Source organism: Macrosteles quadrilineatus, unplaced genomic scaffold (genome assembly GCF_028750875.1).
Source record: "Macrosteles quadrilineatus isolate MER2022 unplaced genomic scaffold, UCM_ALF_1.0 Scaffold_8__2_contigs__length_117827958, whole genome shotgun sequence".
In the NCBI taxonomy this organism is placed as follows: domain Eukaryota; kingdom Metazoa; phylum Arthropoda; class Insecta; order Hemiptera; family Cicadellidae; genus Macrosteles; species Macrosteles quadrilineatus.
In genome coordinates, this window is record NW_026542601.1 from 47,890,472 (window position 1) to 47,917,669 (window position 27,198).

Consider the following 27,198-nt stretch of genomic DNA (forward strand, 5'->3'; position numbering starts at 1 on the left):
TGATGCTATATTGGCGCATCGATGGTTGGCCCATCGATGCTCATCCCTAAACTACCATCATAGACAATTAAAATTATTAAAAACCCCCGCCGTAACACACCAGCAGACTAAGTGAATTTTAATTTGCCCAATTGGATTTTCAATTAAATTTAGTTAAATAACATTATTTTAAACAAATATACCTAGGTTTTCTGCTACAGGGAGGGTAGGGTAAAAGTACCATTTTTAGCAGAATATTAATATCTTAGTATAAAATAAGTTAATTTGCCAAGTTTGATCAAAATATTTCCTTAAACGAGCAATATACAACAGTGTTCTTCATTATAATATAGCACAGTAATTTTAAATTTACGATTTTTTTCACAACCAATACGGTAACCATTAAAAACCCCTTCACAATTTACTAAAATTATTTGTTTTTTAAGCTTTAAAAATAGTATTACGAGAAATTGGGAAATATTTTGTTTGAGGGTCAAAAATTAGAAAAAATGTATCCTATAAAACCCCCCTAAAAACCCTGTAAAACCCTGTGCACATAGTCCGATCATTCTGGTTCGCGAACTCATTTAAGTTTATCCCACCCTACACCTTCAAGCAAAATTTCATCAAAAACGGAAAAATAAATGTGTATTCATAAAATTTCAAAATCATATGATAATTTACTTATTGGTTATTTACATTTCTATTTATTTACTATTTGTTCATAGCCTGTGATCAAAAGAGCCGAAACATGTTAGTTATTCAATAAATTAATATAACTTAAAGGGTACTAAATGTTTAATTATTTATTTAATTTACTAATAAATATATGTATATAATATATATTTATATAACTTAGCTCTCTTGGACTTGACTATGGCCTCTGCTCTGGCCGAAACGCCGTAAAGCAGGAGGGTTGACAGGGTACTGCAACACCTTGACGTGGCAACCGTACTCTAATAAAATAGCATTTTATAAGTTCATTGGCCATTAGGTCAGTTAGTGTATGGTAATTATTTTGTTTCTTATTTTTTCTTAGTTGACCTTTAGATTTACAGTGTTTTACAGAGAATTAAGAGTATGGGACATAGATAGATTTTACCATCGACTTTTAACGGGCTACTTTTATCATAGAACCAACACAAGTTTTGGTCCCTAAGGGAGTGTGTTTTATCTATGGTTTTATCCACGATTTCATCCCTCAGCAGAATACAAACTATAACCATGATAGACTAACCATTAACCAAACACATAAGTAGACTTCTTCTCCTCATCCCATATATGTAGTAAATTTTGAAGCTTAATATTTTTTGTGTCTAGTTTAAGTGCGGTGACACTGGTCGCTAGTGTCGACGAAATTCTTTTCTATTATTTTAGAGTTAATTTCATGATTTGTGCTTTACTGTTTGTTTTATTATGTAACTAGCGGAAACGTTATTGCTTGATTAGACAGTTTTATTTGTTTAAAAAGCGTTAGACTGAAATAACTAAAAAAAATTGTAAACAAAACACGACATCTACAGTGCACCAAACTGAAACTCTGTCTCTACTAATAATAAAATTGGCTTCAGATTTTCCATAAGGACTATAAATCTACTAAGGGAGTGTGTTATCTATTCTATATTATGCACTGTATCGTATTTTTACTTTTAGGCACTTATTATGCCACGCCACCAACCTCACGATTAGGCACTTTGGGATTATGCACTATGAGACATCACAAAGCTCACTTATTCATTTTAAGTTGGCTATTCTGGAGATAATTTGTTCCCTTGCACTGCACAGTGCACACATACAACAAATTCTTGGTTTTGGTGGTGGTATATTTAACTCTTACGGCACCTTCCCGTTCCCGCCAAGTCAACACTTTTTCTCTGCCATCTTATCATCTGTGAGATAGAATAGGAATATCAAGTGTGTTAGTGTTAGTGTGTTTAATATAGTAAGTACAGTGATTTAGCAAATGAAATATGTCAGTTGAAAGTTGAAAGTTATTGTACCTAATAAAGTTACCATCAATCATTCTGTCTCTGTCTCAACATTTCTTTTTCAGTTGCAAGTTTACAAGTTATCTTTAAAATTATGGCCTCATCTTTTAACAACAAATCTTTAATGGAGAATATGTTAGGTCCCATTAAGACCTTGACCTGGATTTTCTTTAAATTTTATCCTTAATTAAGTGCAAATGCTTAAGAAAGAAATCGAAAACCTTTATGTGTATAGAATAATAAGAAAAACTAATTTTACTCTATAAAACCCTTCCTGCATAGTCTGACAATGACTGTATCACAAACTTGTTTGATTTGTGTTGATGAAGGTTTACACATTTGTACCAAACTAGCCGCTACCCGTGCCTTGCAAAGGGGTCAAGATGCAGAAGAGGCAATTTTGGTTCCTTGAAAATAATGGCAAAGGAGCTTGAGAATTATAATGTTCCCTAGATCTGCTGTGTAGATGGACTTTTCTTAATTTACTATTAGTCGAAGTAAACATCTATTTTGAAATTATATTTATTTGTAAAAATTGCAGTTCCAAAAGTCTGACATTGTTCAAAACCCTCTGGGGCGGAACCCTTTTTACGGATCTGCATCAAACTTCACACAAACCATCCTTGAATAATGTTTAATGAAGCCTGAAAGTTTCATTAGAATCTTTCGGGCAGTTTCGGAGTCCATAGGGTATATACATACATACCTACATACTTCCTCTTTTATAGATATAGATTTAATCAAAATCAAATCATTTTTGCTAGAGTTATTATGCCAATGGACACATCATATAAATGCAGTTTATGAAAAAAATGAATTTCCATGTCCAGTCTTACCAATTTGAGACCTTAGGTTATAGTTCATGCCTATATGAGAAATTTGCTAAAACAAGACAATTTAGCATCTAAAATTCTCAGCAACAAGAAACAGATAATTAACCTGTGGTACTGTAATAGGGGATGATGGATCATTGGAGGTTACTCTGATTATTCCTTTAGGATGTAAGGCGGGATTTTCAAACTTCTTTCCATAATTCCAGATATATTTGGGACTATAGTTATGAAAAATTAAATTTGTACTTATTTTTCAGCGTTGAAATGACGGATATTTTTCAGGAAGTGTCAATAAATTATATACCTAGTCTTGTGGAAGTATTTAAACAGTCATTTGAAAACTACTATCCAGTAAGTAATATAAATTTAATCTACTTATGGCGATTTATTGTATGATTTTAATGATAATTCTTTTTATGATTTTAAAGCAATACAAAGAGTCTAATTTCCAATCCAGTAGATTAAGTCTAGAAAATCTTGTTTGTATGCATAATTGGTGACTGTTGTAAATTTTGTAATTTGTGGAAATGCTAATAGAATTTGCGATTTTTATGGTTTAATTCAGGATTAGACAGTTCCGAAATATTTCAATTACCTAAAATAGAATTATATGTTCCTCATTTTTTTAATGAAATCTCAGTTCAAGAACTTAAGAATTATATTATTTTACCTTTGTTTTCCAGCCTGTAGTTCTTGAGTAAGTAAGATTTTTGTGCCACTCTTTCCATTTCACCAGCTTGTTTGGCATCTTATAGGTCTTTCAAATTTGTCATCTTATCACCAACACTATTATATATTTAAAAAAAAAAATATTTATTTGCTTATTTATACCCTTGCGGTCAATAGTATCACGTTCAGGTTATTCGGACAACTCTACAACAGACACGCGCCTGAGTCACGACAGGACATCTTTCTTACAGGTATTGATGGTTTACATTACGGTACCATTATTAGTCAACGACGGTCTATGTTTTGCCAGCTATATTTTTATCATAACTTACTTTAACATAAACATTTAATAATAATTTAATTTCAGTTCTGCCAGTATGTTGAAATCATGGGTGAATACAACAATGCGGGTGTAAAAAATCCAAAACAGACTCTTTACAGATATGGATCACTAAGAACCGGAGTCTATTTATTTGAGGCTCATTTTGATGTAAGTAAATTAATAATGCTTGGTTACGTAACAGCTGAAGTCATCAAGGGTGATTCATCCGCCATTTTGAGCAACATTGAAATAAAAAATTGTTACTTAGTTACATACCTATTTGAGAATAAGTAGCGAAACGGCTACTTACTGTACCTCTGGCGAGTTGCAATTTTAAAGGCAATCATAGATATAACTAGACTTGGGCTTGGATTAACCAGTATTTTTGCTTGCCATTAGGCTATACTTGATGACCACCAATGACTTAATAATTAATCAATGGCCAAGAAGTCTAAGGCCCGGTTCACACGAACGACAAACCTAGCAGACTAGGTAAGCACTAGGTAAGCACGACTGGGTAGCGGACCACAGGATCAAATGGAGCCGTTCACACGAGCCTAGGACGCCGACTAGCTAGTCGTGTTCAAGCTTGATGTCCCAAAACCCAGTCGGGCCCCGCTTCCCAGTCCGTTGTGGCAACTACCCAGTCGCCCAGTCGAACTGCGTATCAGTACATGTAGCCTTATGGGAGCGTTCACACGAGCGATCGGGTAGTCGAGCTGCAGCTCGCATCCTTACCTTTGTTCTAATTGTGCACCAGTGATTGAACCGAGTGGTTTTGCTATCGATATTTTCACCTAGTCCGTAGACATGTCGCTCGTGTGAACCGGTGTGATCCTGTGGTCCGCTACCCAGTCCTGCTTACTAGTGCTTACCTAGTCCAAGCCTAGTCTGCTAGGTGTGTCGTTCGTGTGATCCGGGCCTATAAAGGTGCTGCTATCTCCGCGGTGTGAAAATCATAAGGAGTTTTCCTGTCTGGCAGAGTTGGTAGGAGAGGTCGAGAGGTCCTTATAAAATCCACAGTCTTAGAATTAGGGGCAAATTGCTGCTTAATAATCAAACTAAGTCCATATCACTCCGTTGGGTACTTTTTGTGTTTTTTGCCATAGGTTCAACTATACACATGTCAACAAAAATCTCTTTTAATTTTTAAAGCTATGACCGGGTCATAGCTTGATTGTGATGATCACAATAATCTGGTCATAATGACCCGATTAATTACAATATTGTGATCATGATGCATTCAATAATATTTTCAAACACAAATGCAAGCAAATTTTTGTTTAAAAGAATGACAGGCGTTATCTAGAGCGATAACCAACAATTTGTTTGGGTTAATTGACCTGATAATATTGGGTTTTATTTTTATCTGATACTGATATTGTAGATCTTTTAACAATTATAGATCTAACAAAACAAAGATGCTATGTAATAGTAATTTCATGTAATTGTATATTCTTTCTAGAGTATATGTTTTAACTGTCAATTGTAACTTACCTTTTAGCATGAGTTTTGATTAGCAATGCAACTTTTTTAGTCCTCTTAGGATATTTCCTAAGACCTTTATAAAACTATACCCCATAACATTGTATAACAGTTAAATTAAACCTTCGACTGTTGGTAGATACTTGTAATTTCATCTCCATGTCAAATTATTGCCAGTTTTAAAATTGGAAATAAATGTATTTCAATTTATCCATCAAACAGAATGTCCTACATATATGGTGTGACTGATTTCTGTCAAACCTGCAACTATTCAACCAAAGTCAAACTAACAGGCATTGTACATCGTGAGCTACAGCAGCTTTATGTCAATCCAACTATATCTCAGTACTTAACTATAAAAATAAGAGAAAAATTTAAATTTAGACAGTAATTACATACTCTGTGACTGGCTCAATCCACTACAACTCTTGATAAACAACAGGTGACAGCTGGTCCATATATATAATATGAGATATAGCATGTATACTTCAGTATACAATAGTCAATGCTTTAACGTAGTTTGTACAAAAATTTCATACGTTTACATAAAAATGAGTCATCATTCATGACTAGAAGTATGCAGCATGATTACGGAACACGTAGAGCATGTGATCTTGCCCTGCCCTGCTGCCAATTCGGTCACACTCTAATATCATACCCATTGCAAGATATTTGGCTTTCCAATACAATGCCAATAGGCGTTTGTGTTCTTGAAAAAAAAGCTATTCAGATCTACGCCAGTTTGCTCAGTCGACAAGAATTGTTTGATGAACCTTTCAGATTTGTAAATACCGCCACCACCGCTCCCGCTATTGTTGCTTAGTTGTATATATTTATAGTGTTTTATAATGTAAATAGACGCAATCTATCCAACCTTGTAGGTCAAAGATGAAGAAAAAAGTATTCAAGGAAATAGCCTTAGTATTCAAGTATTCATATTTAGGTAGGTGATATTGGTATTTAATTGTTGGCCTCACATAGTCTGTATACGAAATACGGGGTACATTTCTCCTATGTTCAATTACAGCTGGGAGACATGTCGTATACAATATTCCACATATTTACTGCAAACACGGATAATTCAGATTTGGAAGAAGCTCTTTCCAAAACTGAGAGGATTCCTTGGTTTTCCACCAGTTATGTCTTTCAAGCAACATTGAAGAGGTTTGCCCCAATAATTCGAAAAGTTGCAAAATATAAAGGAGTGAATCTTAATGGAGTTGAGGAAGATTTGCTTTGGCTTCCTCTGCATAAAAGTCTTCTAGTGAGGTAACTGGTTTTGATGAAATTTGGTTACTAATATTAACAAAGGCTTCTTTACCTTTGTCTGTAGTCCAAATTTATCATACACATCACAGAGAAGTACCTAGTAAGGTACTGAGGGAACATTCAATGGTACACTTCAGTGGTGTCTAGAGGAAAGTCCTAGACCCCTCTCACCCTCAAGTACTACAGGGTGGGGCATGGAAGTATCTCTAATTTTGAAGGTGCATTAAAAGACAACCAAAATATTAGAACCAAAGTTTATATTGGGATTGAAAGGTTACATCTGGGAGTTTATTTTAATACTAGTGTACATGTTGCTCGAAATCGAGCAATTTCAAATAAGTACATGAGTTGAGGAGTTACAAATAAACATATGACTTGTTTAAAAACTAATAACAAATTTCCGATGAATTTAAAAGAGTCAACTAAAAGATTATTAACTGATAAAAATACTCACAATTTACATAACAGTCCTATTCCAGTTTAAGAGTGGGTCCCAGTAAAAGAAGAATTCCGAAATTGGCACAGTAGCGCGCGTGGAGTGGAGCGGACATTTGTTGAACTACGTGCGTGGCAGTCTAGACGTCACAGGCATGTATCGATCGATAGTGACTCACGGCGCGGGCGCGGTTGTGCCGAACCGTCGCCAGGCGCTAACCAATGTATGGCAACGCCGCATTAGCACTGGCGATGAACGTACTGTGTCAGTGGAGTGGACGGCGATTCGGCTTTGCTCGGAGTGACGGAGTGCACTAAAGTCACTTCCATCGCTTATTTACTTAGAACACTCGATTTTGCTCACTGCTCATCGTTGTTAGTGGATTTATCTAGGATGTTATTTAGCCTGTTACAATTTTATATCATAGACAAAGTAATGTTATTGGAATATAATCAGTTTTGATACAAAAGTTTTTAAGTGGAACAAGAATCATACAAAATTTGCTAAAGCAATAATTGAAATTTCTTATAAAAACCCTATAGTTTATCATGATACCGGATAGAACATACAATTTAAAAACTTTTTTATACGTGATATTTATTACATAAACACACTAGTTTAGGAGATATAGCTTATGAAAAAATGACTTCCGGTCTACTTTTTGTAAGATGCAGCTCCTAAAAGAGAAAGTTTAGCGCAAAAATGCGAAGAGTAAAAAAGTGTTGTACGAAAGAAAAATAGTGGAACAAGGCTCATGAAAAATAAGCAAGAACAGGGTGAATAATATTTAATTAAATTGATCTGTTATATGTACATTGTGCAACATTATCAATAATTCTGAGATTACTCAAAATGATACAAGTTAAGTAATTACATTAATGAATGGTAAATTGGATCCAACACATGTTGGAAACAATATCTGAAGATACATCCATTGATACATTGATACATTGATACATTGAAGATACATTGATACATCCTTAGGTGCACTGGTTGTTGCAACATCCTTCAAATTATTACAATAGTTCCGTAGTAAATGGTTGCGGCACTCGATTTTCTTCACCTTTAGGTTGTTGTAGGGATTGGCATCGAGAACACTATTGTAGACACTGCTATCTCCATCCGCAATCATTCTAAAAACGTTTTGTCTATTAGTTTATAATTTAGGATGATTTTAAGGGCAATTGGTTAGGGTTATCACACTTAATAAATTGTTTTAAATTGTTTAAAATGCTATGAGCCAAATGCTATACTACTAAATAAAAATACCAGTAATGTTGATAAACATTAAAAGTTATTATTATGGGTTACTTTTTACGTTACGACGGGTGCTATGCTAGTAATAAATAACTAGAACATGCCAAGTTGTAAATATTGTCAATAATATACCTTGCATATTGGACGTTATACATTTCTTCACTTGCCAAGAATCCTTCTACAATGGTTGCAGCTTCCATGCTGGATGAGCTACCATTCCAATTTTTGAAGCAAGTGTGTTTTGTGTTTTCAGGATTGCGTGCACAGGTGACACAGTATTTATTTTTAACTCCAAAGTACAAAACTTGTCGAGTATGGTATCCAACGATGGCCGCCTAAAATAAGAAATTCATAACATTAAAATTTTTACGAGTTTTAGTACAAATATTATTTTTAACTAGAAGTATGTGCTTTTATATTACGTAATTTGTGTATTATTCGGTTCAATTTTCATTCATGATTTTATAATAACAGACATAAAATTGAACAAGTCAATTTTGAGTAATAGATTATGCTTCACTTATGAGATAACAATTGTTCAATACTTTTTATCACTTACCGGTACTTTACTTTTTATGTTTATAATAAGATGGTTTGTACTAATATAATTTAAAGATACTATAAGCGTCAAGTTCTATTTGTATTAATTAGTGAGAATTTTTTAGTAATAACACTTACCATTCCTGATAGGGAGTTGTAGTTTCTCCTGTATGACCTCTTTGCCCAGCTTCCGTCAGCAACAACTGTCAACAAAGGAACCCCTTCTTTGTTGACGTCGCCACGTTCTTTAGCTAGGCGGATTTCTTCTTCGGCTGCCTTTGCCATCTCTTGTACAGCAGTTTCCTCCCAACCTTTCGAAATTAGTTCTTCATGTTTGTCATACGTTTTCCGGTTCATGGCACGAACATTCATTGCAGACAGCAGCCGTTCTAAGGCGACAAATCCTCCGCCATTGGTAATAGAACCGGCTACTGCTGCACTGTTTATGTCCATTGACATTGCATTTTCCCGAGGTTCAGGCTCACTCCATATTGTCTGTTTGATGTGGCACATGTTGCAATCAAACACAAACCCACTCCTAAGCCCTCTTTTTATTTCATTAACTAATTTCAGGTTTCTGAGGGAACAGCCAAATTGAGGCGCATGTTCACTTAGTTGGACAAATTGATCAACTAAATAACAAATGTCAACTATTCTACGACCGGTAATATCACAGTTGCCCAAACAGTCAGTAGGATCAGATGGCGTGGAATTGTCTACAATTAGAGGTAACAAATTTCCATCCTCTTCCCCACAGCTCATCGCCTCATCAGCAATCAGCTCCTCAACATCACTACTTAGTTTTCTTTTTCTACTTCCCACAACACCAGAATCTCTCAACACTCTCCACTCAGCCAACCTTTCACCACCTCTGTTTTTCACCTTTCTTCGCAACGGTCGTTTTTTATTTCCCATGACACCACACAAAAACCACACACGTGAATAAATAGAAACACACGAAACAACTTGTTACATTTGTAAGTAAGTAGCACTACGAATTATTACTAGGGAACTCTAAACGACACTGGACTTGTGGACACAGCAGACCAATTAGGTTGCTATCCTAGAACATAACCTCACAGTTCACAATAATGTCTAGGATGGAATTGGCGCGAAAATAAGAAATACAAGGTGTAGGGGGGGGGGGGGTAGTGTAGTGGGGTCTTGGGTGGGGCGAGTGCAATGTGTCTCGTGGTTACAGTGTGTACGGCCGAGACGTCGACCAAGGTGGGAGGGGGTAGGTAGCTAGCTATCTATGCTGTGATCGACCTAGAGGCTTAGGAGATTGCGTTCCCCACAGATATCTATCATGTCTCGGTGGTGTAGTGGTTATCGCACCGGAAATATGTTTTAAAGGTTCCGGTTCGAAACCTCTGGGTGTACAAACTTTTTGATTCGATTTCTTAATTATCGTTATAGCTTATAGTTTGGTTAGGTTATGACGGTTTGATTTTATAACTATAAATTATATAATTGAATTTGAGGCATTTAAAATTTTATTTTATAAACAGAACAATTTTTATACCAGCAGACTAATTCGTTCTAATGCATCTGTAAATATTAGTTAAATTATGAAATTTGCCCGTTATCACATGAAACGAATATAATTTAATGCCTTAAATGTATATATTGTATTAAACATTTTCTATTTCTACTAAACTGTATCTCGTTTCCAATCATTGCGTGGGACAGAAGGGCTCTGGAATTTCATTTATATTGATTGTACACATGTTGGTTTTGTACTTATAACATCTATAACTAAGAAATAGTATTTATAAATTGACAACATATTTAATACGAGTATTCAAATTTAAAATGTATTCAACACCACAGCATTTCTCTCTGTCCCCCAATTCCTTTCTTTCAATAACTATACTATGACAACAATAATCATAACAATAATTTCGTAACAATATTTGTTTCACATTAAATAAAAAAAATTATAAAATTAGCAGCGCGTGATGAATGTAGAATCATAAAAACCTGATTTGAACTCCCGCCAAATGCGCGAGCGTGCTGCTATCTAACGGAGATCTGCCAGACTACTACGCCGAATTACCGCCGCGACGCGCAGCAAAAACATGCATTTTCTTAAACCATATCACGTGCACAGTTTACGTCGGATCTTCTTGAAACAAACTTTATTCGATAGATAATTAAATTTTGTAGGGGGTTTGCTTTTTCGAATTTCAAATATTCCTTTAGAAAATTCTCCACAAATTTGTAAACTTAAACAAGCGTATTTTTGCTATAATTATTTTAATATTTCTTTAATCGAAAAAATAAAAAGCAAACCCCCTGTAGAATTGTATCCTCTTTCCAATGACACATCAAACGTAGTTCTATGTTAAAAAATAACGGCGCTATATGGTTCAAAAGATTACATTGTTCTTATGGGGCATCAATCCAATATGGCCGACTGCTACTGCCCACTCTTAAAGGGTTAATGTTTAACTATCAAACTGTCCATGGACGGGAAAAGGTAAGCTTACAATTTAAGTCAAAGTAAAAGGCTATCATCTTTTATAATGTACCGTAGGCCTACCTAAGTTATCTAGCCAATTTGTAGGTGTAGGGTGTAGGCTACTTTAAACTCTACAGAACAGAGTTATGCAAAAACTGGCAGAACTCTGAAATGGAGTTATTTATCATAGAGATACTCATATGCCAAATCCTTAAAATAAAAATTCAATAAATTATAACTTATATCATTAAACACAAACCAACATCCAAAACTATACACATTTCTAATACAACATAGATAATTTACATGACTGTTTACAATTAACAACGTGTTCTTCTTCAGGCATTTGACAGTTCTGGTTGTTTACATTTAAATGTCAAAGCAAATGTAATATTTAATTTCTGACAACAGCTGGAGTTTCAAAACAATGTTTGTTTTCCATGTTAATCTTATGGAGAAATACGAAACTTTAAAGGGCCCCAGGGCCTCACTCTCTAATTATTTACCTAAAAAGAAAGTTTCCTGCACAACTTCACGTTACGCTCTTTCCAACGACACCAAAAACATGTCAATCGGTTCAGTAGTTTCGGAGGAGTAATTGTCACAAAAATCCTGCTTGCGTATTAAATAAGTATAGATAACACTACTTGGTTTTAAACAGCATATCCTGCAAGTGGTGTCCCTAATCGTGAATACACTCCTGTATTCTGGTTCTGGAGGTCATCATAACTCTGTGAAGCATTTGTTGTGGAGTGCCGCCAACCTCAAGGTGAATTGCATCCTTCAAGGCATCTAGGGTCTTCTCGTGAACTACCCTAGGCTTAGCATTACTCCAATAGAGCATATTCTGCTTATTTACCGCTCCAGAAATATGGAAGTGTGTCTCGCCACTAAAAAAAAAAAACCCCGGGCAACATGAGGCAGTCCCGCAAAAGATTTCACATGCTTGCATTCATTGTTGCCAGTATCGTTGTGTGAGTTCTTGTGCAACTGCAAGTGTGTATGGATGGAGGTTTAGACCCTCTTGGAGAATACAAGGCACAGTAAGATTAGGCAACGCCAGCGCGGATGCATGCTTACAAGCAGAACGTTGAGGAGACTGCAAAATCGATCTTCTGACAAGGTAAAGTTTTCAGGAGATCGGATTTTTCTTTGAGCTCCAAATATCCTTACATACACTGAAGTCCTTCACCCACATCAAAATGTAACAACTTTGCGGCAGGCCATCCGATAACAAGTTTGCACCGCACGCTAGCTGAACAGCTACAATAGACCGATTTTTGGGAAAAATGCATCTCGAGTGCAAAAGCACATTTCTCACTTGAACAAGGCATGTCTGCTACTGAAAGTGATATTCTTAGAAAATCCCAAAGCAACAGCGTCATTTGAGCCTAACCTCATTCCTCCAGTACACCCCCACTACTCACAGTGTGGCATCTTAAAAGTAGGGATATTTCCCTGCCCCACCCTGTGCCCTGTGCGATAGGAATTTCTGCACAGTGCTCGCCACTCAGGCTCTTACACTTGATTCTCAAAAGTCTATATGCGGCCCGACATACCAGAGTTGAAAGCTTAAAGCCGTTCCATAAGCATGTTTCCTGTGTACCTTTATTTCTCTGTGTACTCAAAATAAAGCACAGCATTGTCACACAAAACATGATAAAAAACTGTGTTCGGTTATAGTGTAATAATAATTAAGCTACAAGGCCAAAAAACAGGTGTTTACTCTCATGGAATTCTGCACTCAGCAAGACAAAGACTCCCATGGGAACTATCATGCTTTTACCGTAAACACCTTCCAGGACGAGTCAAGCAAAAATTACTATTCTACCAGAAACATTTGTACAGTATTTAAGTAAAACACAATCCATCCGTACAATCCAATGTTTTAATATACAGTAGTTCACTATTTTAACAAACCATTTTAACATCATTGTTCTCTTGTGCACTTAAGAGGGAATGTTAGGACTCCAGCTGATTTCACAAGTCCCTGTCACCCTGTCTGTAAACATTGTCTTTCTCTTCTACAAAGAGTACTGAAACAAGCTTTTAACTTCTAGTTTAAATTTAATAATTTATTCTCCTTTTTTGACTTTGTGCAAACTTTGACAATGTATGTTCCGCACGGAACTAGCCAGCAGGTTTATGAAAAATAGGGAACATGAGTCAGAGGTGAGACAGCCCAATTTCTAATAAGTAGAGCCCAATGTCATTAAAACAGGGTTTGTCCTAAATATCCCTATTCTATTATTGTAGTCAATACACTTCAACACTCATTTGGGTGAAGTCCAAGCATTTGTATGGAAACTACTTCTAAGGTTATCAGAATAATTTTGGACAATTCTATAACTGAAATAGGGCTCTCTGTCAAACACTTACAGTTACTTCAATACAAAACATTACTTACTCTGTCAAAACTCCTTTCTCTACAGGGTGGCTGAAAAGTAACTTGCACCCCCCCCTTAACTTTTCAACCATTTGAGATATTCGAAATCGGTTTGCGGCAACCTTCTTGGATATGAGGGGCTACAATTATTATGGTAAATTTTGAAAACTTTGCCCTTAGGGGTAGCGGGGGTGGGGTGTAGCTCAAAATTTTCAAAAGACAAGTATAGTCGAGTTTGGTATAACTTTACAGGCCTTGACGAAACAAAACAATTGACATAAAGAAAACGAAAATCGGTCCACTAATAACAAAATGGGGCCCTAAAACGTATCAAATCAAAATAACCACGAGGGTGGCTGAAAAATAACTTGCACCCCCCCTTTATCTTTTTAACTGTTTGAGATATTTGAAATCGGTTTGCGGCAAACTGTTTGGATATGAATGGCTACAATAATGTTTGTTAATTTTAAAAATTTTTTCCTTAGGGGTAGTAGGGGTTGGGGGTAGCTTAAAATTTTCAAACAGGAAGTATGGTCGAGTTTGGTATCATTTTACAGGTCTTGAACAACAACAATCAACATCTAAACAAGGTCTAAACAATGAACATAAAGAAAATTGAAATTGGACCACTAAAAACAGAATGGCAGTTAACAATTACTTTTAATAACTTTTAAATAACCATTCTCTTAATCATTTTTAGCTGCCATTTTGTTATCAATGGTCCGATTGATATTTTCTTTATGTTCATTGTTTAGTTATATCAAGACCTGTAAAATGATACCAAACTCGACCATACTTTCTGTTTGAAAATTTTAAGCTACCCCCAACCCCCACTACCCCTAAGGGTAAAATTTTTTAAATTTACCATCATTATTGTAGCCCTTCATTTGGAAACAGGTTGCCGCAAACCGATTTCAAATATCTCAAATAGTTAAAAAGGGAAAGGTGGGTGCAAGTTAATTTTCAGCCACCCTCATGGTTATTTTGATTTAATACGTTTTAGGGCGCCATTTTGTTATTAGTGGGCCGATTTTCGTTTTCTTTATGTCAATTGTTTTTTTTCATCAAGACCTGTAAAATGATACCAAACTCGACTATACTTGCCATTTGAAAGTTTTGAGCTACCCCCAACCCCCGCTACCCCTAAGAGCAAAATTTTCAAAATTTACCATGATTATTGTAGCCCCTGATATCTAAGAAGGTTGCTGCAAACCGATTTCAAATATCTCAAATGGTTAAAAAGTTAAGGGGGGTGCAAGTTACTTTTCAGCCACCCTGTATACACTAATACACATATAGCAACTGGCAACAGTAATCAACAGTGAATTCATTAATTCAATAATTCAAATGAGCCCTTCCCAAACATAACAGAATAGAAACATAATTTTTTTGTACAACGTTCAATACGTTGACGCAAGACTAATTTTTCCATAGGGGTAAGAATCATCTAGATTAGGTATGAATAAAGTAAGGAACTCAGGTCTCAGATTTTAACTTAAGAGCTCGATGGAGATCTGTATTACTGACAACCCTCATAGAAAGTAATAATAATTAAGTATGATCTTTTACTACAGGAGATAGTTGTTTTAGACCTTAGCATGGGTTCAGGGCGAACTGTGCTCTTGTGTGGAACTTTGCACTCTTGCAAGAAAATTTGTTTAAGTAACTACTTCTCAACTGGGGAGTGTTAAGGTTACTTGGATGTTAAAATATTGATTGATGCTTTTGTGTTTTATAGGTTGTTATACAATAATTTAGCTAACTAAATGATAACAGTTTTGTAAACAAATTTGGAAATTCGGTAACTTTTGAAGTTCGGCGCTGCTATAAGCTATAACCCATTAGGCCGTTGGGTCATCTAAAGTGGGTCCTCTTTAGGTTTAGACAATAAACATATCTATAATCTTATCAATGACATTTTTGTGTAACAATAACACAGATTACAGTATATGTTTTTATTTTCAATAAATGTGAAACTTTATTTGAACTTTACTTTGTGGTAATGTGCATGATTTACTATTTCAAAAAATATGAATGTTCAGTGAAGTGCCAGAAGACTTAGAGTTGAAGTTTTTAAACCCAATCCATGCAGAGTTGATGGACAAACAATGGAAGTTTAAGTTTGCTGGCTCTAATAGATACCTGGGGATCCAGATCGCAAATAACTTTGGACTGGGTAAGCTACAAGTATCATAACTCTGAACGGGAGTGTTGCACGACGTCCAAGTGCCACGACGTCCAATAATATTTTTCCAGTGCCACGACGTCCAAAACATAATTTTTTAGTTGTTGCACGACGTCCAAGTGCCACGACGTCCAAAAGTACAGTAACTGCCAAAAATATAGTCTTTCTACAAGCTTTGGACGTCGTGGCACTTGGACGTCGTGAAACAGCGCACTATATAATTGTAAAGACGTATCATTTGCACCACGTCCAAAGCCTCTGCCAGTTGCACGACGTCCAAGTGCCACGACGTCCAATCAATATTTGACTGTTGCACGACGTCCAAGTGCCACGACGTCCAAAGTGCCTTCACACTGTGAACACTGTTTGCCGACCTCAGTGCATACAGTTCGCATTGCAATTATCTAGTCAACTGTTTGAAAGTTGTCAACCGCTTCGTCTTCGATTAATGTTTAAATTATTCAATATTCAATGTTTCTAATTGAACTAATTATTGCATTAGCTTAAATTTTTTATATGTAAAATAAATACTATGTCACCGTAAAATGGAATGATGCAGTATTTCTGTTGTTATGATTGCATAATTGATTTCTACAAAATAGAGCTATGTCATAGAAACGAAATAAATAAATGACTACCTACACTATTCACTATATTTTATGATTAATACAATAAATTAATCACTAGCCCAAAAGTAAATATGGTTGGTTTAATGTGAGTAGTGGTAGAATTCTAAGTACTGCAGTAGAATAGAATTGTCATACTATATCAATTGGTAGCAAATTTACTGGTAAGATAAAATGTATGCACAGTTTTATAACAGCTGTAAGACTTCCCATTTAAGTACCGGTATCATTGAAATTGTATAACTTCCATTGAACAGAAATGAGATAAGTAGATATTGATACACAGATATATGAATTTTCATACACTTATAATATGACGAATTCAAAAAAGTTTTATCCGTCAAATGTGCTAAATATTATGTAAACTATCTACTTTTTAAGCTATAATGATAAGCCATATTTATTTATATTTTCCTATTTGTCGGTATGGAACTATTGTGATAGCTTTTTGTTTACAGTGCAAACCATGGATGTATGGATGGATGGATGGATGTTTGTGACAAGCAAACGCGAAAAATAGGCTACTAAACCGACAAGGTTGAAATTTGGTATGATGATAGATGACATCCCCGATTAACACATTCTTACCTCAAAAATTCTTTTAGTCTTCGCCCCGGTGGCTCTGGCTCTGGACTTTCTCTAGTTAACCTTATGAGAATTCATATTAAAAAAAATTAAAGAATTTTGTCAGCCGTTTCAACTGTACAAGTTGGTTCTATGATATTAGAAAGCATTAAAAAGTTATAAGGCTTGCCAAACAGGGTGCAGCACTATTATGTTGTTTGTTTGCATTAATAAATGACCACAGCTAATTTGAACCAACTAGCAAAAAAAGTTGTGGTACACAATGAGAACTTTACTTTTTCCATGGTCTAGGTGCAAGAACATCAGGACTATGGTAGATGTGTGCCACACAATAGGATACCGTATAAATTAAGAGACCAGTTTTTTTTTTTTTTTTAATCGTGTCCTCTTCCATAACTGCAATAAGCATTTATACTTATATGTCAACCCCGTACGAAGGACGGGTACTCTGCTAGTAACACAATAATACAAATACAGTATACTAATACAATAATACTGTAGGTTTCCGTAGTCTGTAGGTTCATCTGAACTGTCAATCAATTCTGAGAAATTCACAGTTGTAAATTCTTACTAGTCTTTTTCTAAGTTCACGTCGCACTCGCAATTAGTTCGCATGTTTTATGTATAGTGGGGGAGATACAGTAAAAAAACTATAAAAAAACTGCAAATTGTGATAAGAGTATGCCCTTTGGTGGGAATGTAGTTTAAGGTTAGGCAATGCAAATAAGATGGAGAGGCACCAACCAAAGTTGCTATAATCCAAAATGGCGGCGATTTTTTTTAAATGGCTGCCCGTATTTTGGGTTTTATATATTTTCTTTTGATATACATCATGCAAAATGGTGTTTCTGATCATTTTTTTAGTTTTAAGGTATAAGGTAAGTAAATAAGTTAAAGAATAATGGGTACTTCAGTATTAAACGGAGGCCACATTTTGTCAGCGCGCTGCGGCGGTTATGTTAGGTTGGGTTATCGTAAATATTATGTGTGTAGGACTTTCCTCGCTTCGTTATGAATCGAACGATACTTTCTATTATGATAACCCAACCTAACATAACCGCCGCAGCGCGCTGACAAAATGTGGCCTCCGTTTAATATTGAAGTACCGAATAATGTAATAAACGTAAATTTATTTACAGAAAATTTATATCACCAAATAAAAAACACGCTATATTTTATAAGTTGCAGAATATTTCTACCAACACCATTTTTAGCTAATTTGCCTAGTTTACATAATTTTAGCTAGTTTACATAATATTACCGTAGGTGGCATGGTAAGACCTAGACCCGGGACCGATTTATTTTGTCATTTTAATGTCCCCAGAGGCAAAACACACCATTCGTTCAATTTTTTATATATGTATATATTTGTGTGTGTGTGTGTCCGTGAACGCGATAACTTGAGTAAGTTTTGTCCGATTTTGATGAAATTTGGTTTAAAGGTGTAAGGCGAAATAAACTTGTAAGAGTTCGCGAACCAACATGATCGGACCACAGGAACGGTGTTTTACAGGAGGTTTTATGAGGTAAAAATTTCGTTTTATAATTGTTGAACCTCAAAACATAAAATTTTCCAATTTATCACTATACCTTATTAAAGAGCTTAAAAACAAATAATTTAGTATATCAAAGTGTTGTTGTGGGGTTATTGATAACAGAAAAAAAAAAAAATTAAAATTTAAAATTTTCATGTTATTTTTATGGAGAATATTGTAAAATGTTGTAGTTTGCTTGTTTATGGATATATGTTAATAAAAATAGTAAATGTATTTATCTTATACCAAGCTATTAATATCTGACTAAAAAACTAACTTTTTTAGTTTCCTTGTAGCAGCAATCCTAGGTACTCGTTAAACCTAATGTTGTTTAAATATATTTAATTGAAATCAATTCAGACAAATGGAAATTCGCTTGGTCTGCAGGTTTGCTGCGGCAAGGGTATGATTGTTCACATTCATTGTATTTGTACAATAATGTGCAAAATAAACGAGCAGTTCTGCAGCTGCACTTGTTTTTACATAATTTACAAACACATTTTATGAGTTCTTTGCAGGAATCAGAAATTTCTATTAATTCCGACCATTTCAACTACCAAGACTCATTATGCAAACTCCAACCTCGATTGTTTAGTGATTTATTTATTTATTTATTATCAACGGTTCCACTATTTTTACAATGTCAGTTAATAATAACAACAATCAAGACAGCTTGATTTCAAATTACTTAAATAATGAACAATATATACAATCAATTAATAACAAAATTACAACTACAATCTATTTACAATCAAGACTTTGCAGTTTAATAATAATATTATAAGGTTACATGCAAGTGCAATAATGCCGAAAGATAATGAAAATGCTCTTGATAAATACAGTAATATAGACACAACAAATTCATGAAACAATAATGAGTTCCAATCAACAAGTTAACATGCTACTACTTTAAATGAGACAATAATGGATATAAAATCAAATATGCAACTATACAAACAAAGGGTTACAAACAAACATTTGAACAAATAATGCAATGGCGGGGTGTGAGAATGAATGAAGATGAAGATAAGGCAAAAAGAATTAAATGAATACAGAGAGCAAGAAAAAATAAATGACCTATTACAGGATTTCCATTTGATCTATTTCTCTTCTGAATTTAGAGACAGATGTTGCACACTGTTTAGATGTTGTTTTTAGAGAGTGATGTTGCACACTACGCAATACTTGCTGTAGTAATGCACCTTTTATTGGTGGAAGACTTTCTAGTGGATGATTTTTGGTCATGAGCAATTTTTCTTTTCAAACTAGTTTATTAATCGACTTATTTCTGATTTTCTGATTCATTTCATTCCACACAGATTTCCATTAAAAACATTTATATCAATATCGGCGGGTAAACCATTTATGTCATCAAAGTTCTGAAAGTTTTTGACAAGCGTTACTATCTGGGGCTACAAGCATTTACATTTTTATTATTTTTAGGACAAAGCAATCTATCATTATCTGTCTTTTGGCACAGTATAAAAATGATCCGATCAAGAGCTTTTGGTTAGTATCCACCCAAGTCACTCTGAGGAACTAAGTGTAACTGCTTTTCCATTTTTAGAATCCAATCTTCATTCACTCGAATCAGAAAAAAATAAAAACCCCCAGGACTGTCACCGTGTTAGGCCCGGTGTGACGGCCACATTTGTACAGGGTTTCCTAATAAAACTACACTCAGAACGTGAGTGACACATAATAATAAACACAAAAATGACCTGTAGTATCAGCTGTTTGGCAATATTTGTCTATTTAGCATTGCCAACCTGGTAGAGAAAAATAATTGAAAGTGTCATAATTTTGTTGAAATTTTTATCCTCTTATTTTTTATGGAAAAAATATCTTAAGGAAGAAGAAAAAAACTCTCTTTCCAGTGAATTTGCATAGTTTGTATTTTCCTTATGTCTCAAAATGGATGTAGGCAAAGTTGAAAAACACGTTGTAAATAAAACGTTGTAGGTGAAAAACTTAACTCTTAAAATAAAAAGCTTTTTGATGACCTTCAGAATTGGCTGAAAATGAGTATATTTTCAGCCTTATATTATAGAGATGATATAATTGTAATATATTACAAACTTGGTATTAAATTAAAGGCCGGAATCTCCAGATTAATATTATACCAATATTTAATAGTGTTAATGCCATTTTCAAGCTTTTATCAGTGAATTGCTAAGTAAACACAAAATATGGGCAGCCATTTTGAAAAATGGCTGCCATTTTGGATTATAACAACTTTAGGCAATGCCTCCCCATCTTATTTTAGTTGTCGGACCATAACCTACATTCATACCAAAAGGAGTTTTCTTATCACAATTTGCAGTTTTGATAAACGTAGCTCCCCCACTAGTAGGAAAACAGGTATGCCCTAAGTCATAGCATTTGTAGGTTGGGTATAATAATAACAAACATGCTTATCGTAGGTTTGTAGGCATACTTGTTCAAGAATATGCCGTGGTAGGTTTTGTTTATACATTTTATGTTTTAATTCTTGTCTAATGACGATATTGATTTGTATTAGTGCGAAAATGTTAATTTATTTGTCAAGGGCATGAGCGGCCCTCTAGTACATGAAGCACAACATGAAAAAGAATAAATTAAAGGAAGGTAAAAAACGGATCAGTTGCTGAAGGTCTAAATCTCGGAAGGTCTAATCAGACCTTCGACACACATTTTGCAGTTTGTACTTGATGCTGAGGATCCCATGAATCCTGTACAAAATAAAAAAAATGTTTCATTCAAACTACAATTTTATTACTTTTCCGAGAACCAGCCTTTATCAGGACTTCCGCTCCCACGCTAGTTGGCAACGTCAACTGTGCTATATGAAAACAATAAATCTTGAGTAAATATACTGTAATGTTGAATTTTGAGGTTGTGGTGTTCCTTCGTAAACACATTCAATTATAATCTAGGAATATGTAAATTTATTGTTATACGTTAACTTTATTGATATTCGATTTGCTACAGTACTATTAAACCTATAACATTTTCAATTCATGTGCGTTGTATTTTAGAGTTGGGGAAACAAAAGAACCCGGTGTGCAACTTATTTATATGATACTAGCTGTGTGCCCGTTCTACGCACGGGGATCTTAAAGTAGACAGTTGAAACCTTCTTATATTAAGAAAAGCAGTTGGTTTGCATATTTTCAGATATGCTGGCAAAACTATTATATATAAACCTTCGCAAATACAGTATCTGACAGTTTCAAGCCAAAACAAATCTATGAGGCATAGCCCTAAGGCCTATAGTTGAAAGTTACTTCCCACAATGGTTAAAGGCATTTAAAGTACTACCTCAACCTTACCATTTAACACTTTATTCGGGTTGACATTTTCATTATCAAGGTGCTCTTGTCCTTTTCGTGACACTGAGATATAAGGACATAAATGCGTTACCAACAGACATACACACAAAAATACAGAACTTAATTAGGGAATTTGCTACGTTTTAAGCATAACAAAGTACATATAAAATTAGAATTTGAAATCTTTGTCAATGTCATCAAATTTTATCATAACAATTTATATTTGCTTGGACCGAAGATGGCCCGAAATGCTGTCGAAATGACGGCTTACTTTATAAAATGAAGTACTATAGACAATTTAGATTGGTAATGGTAATTTAACCTATTATAAAAATTACCAAAATAGGCCACGAACTATTGATACATAAACAACGTAAATCGTAAACAATTCATGATGGTTTGCTAAACAAATGTTTTACTTAAATGAATCACATTTTCATAGCATAAACTAACATTTTGGAATCCAGACAGAAAAAGCAAAACTTATACAGTTAAGACATCAATTAAATTGAATAAGGCTGTAATACCACTGTATAAATAAGGTGCAACACCAACGATAACTAATTTGTAAATTACAGTGATGTGTTGGTACGTAAAAATGATTCTTGCGGCTACCAACGGTTCTAAGGAAAAAAACCAGTACCAAAAACCAACGTTTACAGTTAAGAATTACGTCCGACAAATTAAATGCGTTAATCAAGTCCCAAGGTTATTGATTTCTTGGTTTTGGATTTTCTCGTGAAAAGTTATCGGCAATCAAAATTATTTCCCATTAATTGCTTTATTCGTAAACAACTTTTAATGTAAACTTATTCAGTTAAAAAAAAAAACAACCTTATAAAAACAACTGTTTGTTATTTAATAGATTACGCAGGCCTATTCTCTAAACAATGATTGGTATATCTTTTAACATTAGAATGAAATGTGACAAAAATCACGCAATGCTGGGTTTTTGGACGTTTGTAATTTTATTTCTTAAATAGGGAGGCCGTGTATTCTAGGGAAAAGTACCGGTAACAAGGATCGTCGTCGAAAAGGTTGTTATGAATAATTGGGTAGGCGTAAGTACCCAAGAGATGGGCTATGGGCCTATTGGCTGTATGGTCCAGCGATTGCATCATACGGTGAGTAGGAACAGAAAGTGACACATTGGAAAAGCGAGTTTAGCATCATCCATAAACCGTAAACCTCTGTTACAATCACCCACTGCAGTTGTGATTTTTTACTTTACACTTTACACTTTACACAACCACCATCGAAGGGCCGTCAATGAGTTAGTAAGGTATTGGCGACGATCATTAATAAATTCAAGTTTCCCAGCCCTATACAACACTGATTCAAGGTTATCAAAACTCAAGAACAATTTTATACACAAAGAATCTCTGGTTCCTAACCTGGATGATGTTATTAAATTTCATTTACGGTTACACTATATTATTCCACTTGCGGTTAATTAAATCCGTTATGTAAGACAACGATTTTAATCTCACTTAGATAAATGGGCTTTGCCTTCAAAACGTGATCGGAAATGGTTGAGGTATTTGTAAACATATCAGTGACAGTGAGAAAAAATAATCTTGATCCGAACAGCTGTTCGTTATTTCATAGATCATTATGTGATAAAAATTCGACGAAAACTTGACAAAAATCGCACAAAACTGCATTTTTTAAAGTCCGTAATATTATTTACTAAGTAGTGAGGCCATATTTTAATGGCTAAAGACACTCTCGCCAATCCAGTGAATACATTAAAATGACTTGGATCTTGATAGGTACTCTCGTTTTCCTGGAGAAGATTGCGTAAAATGCCATCTTGAGTGTTACAGAAAGACAGAAAGACAGACAGACAGAAATTTAGATGAGACTTGTTTCGGCTTCTTTAATGTATAAAACGTAAAAATAACCTACAAATGAATGATTCTGAGCAATGTACAGACAAAACTCCAATTTTATTTATATATATATTCTCATTGGTTGCAATTTAATAAGTGGTGTAGCAAAACACAAACACAAAATTTATTGAAATGAAATTAAGTCAATGTTAAGTGAATACTATTGATAAACATATTTGCGACATAAAGACATTTAATTGAAGCCTAAAAAACAGTTCGAAAAAGGCATTCTATTATTTATACTAGTAAAAATTAAAATGAGGGTATAAAAATAGTTTTCAAAGATCATGTTGATCAATGTACATTCATCTAGTCTTGAAAAAATAAGTATTTAAAAGCTTACTCCAAACATAATGAAGTTGATCGGTTGTTAACAAAATGTCATCATTTTTCAAACCATGTAAACCTTATAGTTTTCCAACTGTTGCCTTGTTTATTTTTTTTATGTTTTTTTTACTTTATGATGTTTCAATTAATGGTTCAAATATTCATAGTATATATATTTCTGAACAAGATCATATACCAATGTATATATAACTAATAAACGTTCCATAAGCATTTTACACGAGAGAACACTATTCGGCAAGTAGCCGGTCATCGTAACCGGTCATCATGAAGGAGCTTGGACGTCGTGCAACAGCGCTGAGCTATATTGGACGTCGTGCAACAGTCAAATATTTATTGGACGTCGTGGCACTTGGACGTCGTGCAACTGGCAGCGACTTTGGACGTCGTGCAACACTCCCGCAAATGTAACTTTTTTACAATTCTATAGTGCGCTGTTTCACGACGTCCAAGTGTCACGACGTCCAAAGCTTGTAGAAAGGCTATATTTTTGGCAGTTACTGTACTTTTGGACGTCGTGGCACTTGGACGTCGTGCAACAACTCAAAAATTATGTTTTGGACGTCGTGGCACTGAATAAATATTATTGGACGTCGTGGCACTTGGACGTCGTGCAATGCATCCCTCTGAACTGTGCAAATAAAATGTTTACATGTTGAAATTGAATTTTAACTCATAATGATTTTTAGTAAATTTTTATTTGGAATTTACCATCCAAAACGGTGTTCCAATAAGAGGTTTTATAAATTTTGGTATAAGCTAAGCAAATTTACTTCGTTTTTGAACACTAATTACTAAAAATTGCTAAAAATCAAGAGCTTACAATTGAAAAAAACTCAAATGGTTTATTTAAAATTTCAGGAGTTCCCATTTCCCTTAACGATTTTGTAAAAATACAACCCCTATATTTAACTTGTATACATAACTACATTTTTCTAAGCCTCATTGCACCATGAGGAATCCCCATGGCATGTTTCAAATTTATACATTTTTCGCTTTTAATATGTACAGTACTTGGCTTCCGTATACATATTACATATTATTAGCATATAGCCTGAATTTTATGATCAATAAATCTCCACTCCATCATAAACTGTTTTAAAGTGTTAATACAGAAATAAACCTGTATGGGTCATACAATATCTGAACAAAATTATTATATTGTAAACTATGTAATTTTTCAGGCTTGTTCAGAAAACCTGAGGCAAAAATGCTTTGTTCTGCAGTCACCTACAATTCAGGAGGGATTTTTTGCCTATTCACAGACCCTGAAAGTAGAGGGAAAGGCTATGGAGAGATTATTGTTCGAAGTTTGGCAAAAGAGTTGCACTCAAGACAGAAAGTACCTTTTGCCACAGTACAGAGAGAAAATATTCCATCCCAAAGAGTATTTGAGAAGATTGGTTTTGAAGTTTTCAGTGTAATGGAATTTATTTCCCCTCCAAATTATTACAAAGACTTTAAACCTGTAACTGTCAAAAGTTAATGGCACGAAAAATTAAATATAATATAGAATAAAAAATCTCTTTCCAAACATACATTTACAAAAGTAGCACTAGACTTCATAAGTCTGTCATCACTATTCCAAAAGATTCCAAAAAGCTTCCATAGCTTGAGAGTGTTTTATAAAGGAGACTGGTATATAATAAGGTTGACAGCAAAAATGTAGACCATAATCTATAAAACCAATGTAGTTTTTAGATATAATTTGTAAGCAGGGCATATCAGCTTTACTAAAAAGATGTTTTTTAATTATTTGACTTCTATTGATTAGTAAACCCCACTCTAGAACTATGATAGTGGTTTAAATACCTTATCCTTGCAATCCGATTGTTGTCTTAACAACTAGTTTCAACCTGCTAGGAGGTCATCATCAGGTGTGTACAAGGATGATATTACTTCATATGAAGGTCATCAGTAACAGTTTTTTTACATTCACACAAACACACGACGAATAAACACATAGTGCGCACACATATACGGCCAATAAAAACATCGAACTTGACAAGCGGACCCATGTTGAAAATGCGGAAGTTGCGTCTAGACAGAATTACTTCAGATATGAAGTAATATCATCCTTGTACACACCTGATGATGACCTCCTAGCAGGTTGAAACTAGTTGTGAAGACAACAATCGGATTGCAAGAATAAGGTATTTAATTAAACCACTATCATAGTTATTATTCGCAATACGGAGGCTACTCACACCACCCACTCTAGAAGTTTCCAACCATACTGGAGGGTAATTAACACATGCTGCAGATTTTACAACAGCTCGTGATCCACTATTCAACCTTCTTCCACTATTCAAAATTAATAATAAAATGTACCAGGCTAGTAACAATATTTTTATCAGAATTGGTAACAAAACTAAATGCTGGAATAATTGTTTACAATTAAAAATAACACAGTTAAAGACTGTAGATTCCTCTTAACATTTTTGCAAAGTTTACTAAACATTGATATCAATCACAATCAGTAATTTAACTTCACCTTTGCTGAGGTCTAATGCATTACAAGTTGTCTTTAACATTCGTACACTTCTATTTCAGGTATTCTCAAGAGAACCATAGTTGCATTTTTAAAACCTCATCGTGTTTAGAAGATCTTTACTGCTACATTTCCCCTTTGAACGAGTTTTCTTTCTTTTTCTGTTCTTTAATGGGTATGACTTGATATCAAACAAAAGTTGTGTGAGCCATAAATGACAATTCACAACAATGAGTAGGTAGATAGTGATAATGAAACAGACAACATTTTTTTTAAACAACTACCTAGTTAATTATTGATTTATATGTGATACAACAAACATATTTCCTAAAAATATATCTACCGGAGTACTAGGTAAGTATTTTAAGCTAACTAGGTGAACATTAAAAATACATTGAAATATCCAAAAAGTTTTCCATTTTGTACAATTTTTTTTATTCAGGCTTTAAGCTTATTGTTCACATTGTTCAGCATGCATAAGGAAATATTATAGTACTACAGATTACAGAGAAAAAGTAACATAATGTTTTAGCAGTGATATTAGAGTTTTTATTTCACAAAAGATACACCATTCATTTATTGTGCACAATATCTAAAAAT

General features: G+C 34.4%; 1 protein-coding gene across 1 annotated transcript; it reads left to right on the forward strand.

Moving 5' to 3' along the window:
- The first annotated feature begins 1,894 nt into the window (after positions 1–1,894).
- LOC129001864 (uncharacterized) lies at positions 1,895–25,842 on the forward strand. Its single transcript, XM_054429322.1, has 6 exons — positions 1,895–1,921; positions 3,058–3,151; positions 3,837–3,959; positions 6,304–6,545; positions 15,671–15,804; positions 25,292–25,842. Exons 2-6 carry the CDS (start codon positions 3,065–3,067, stop codon positions 25,591–25,593), a joined length of 888 nt encoding a protein of 295 aa, XP_054285297.1. The 5' UTR covers positions 1,895–1,921; positions 3,058–3,064; the 3' UTR covers positions 25,594–25,842.
- Positions 25,843–27,198: the final 1,356 nt, after the last annotated feature.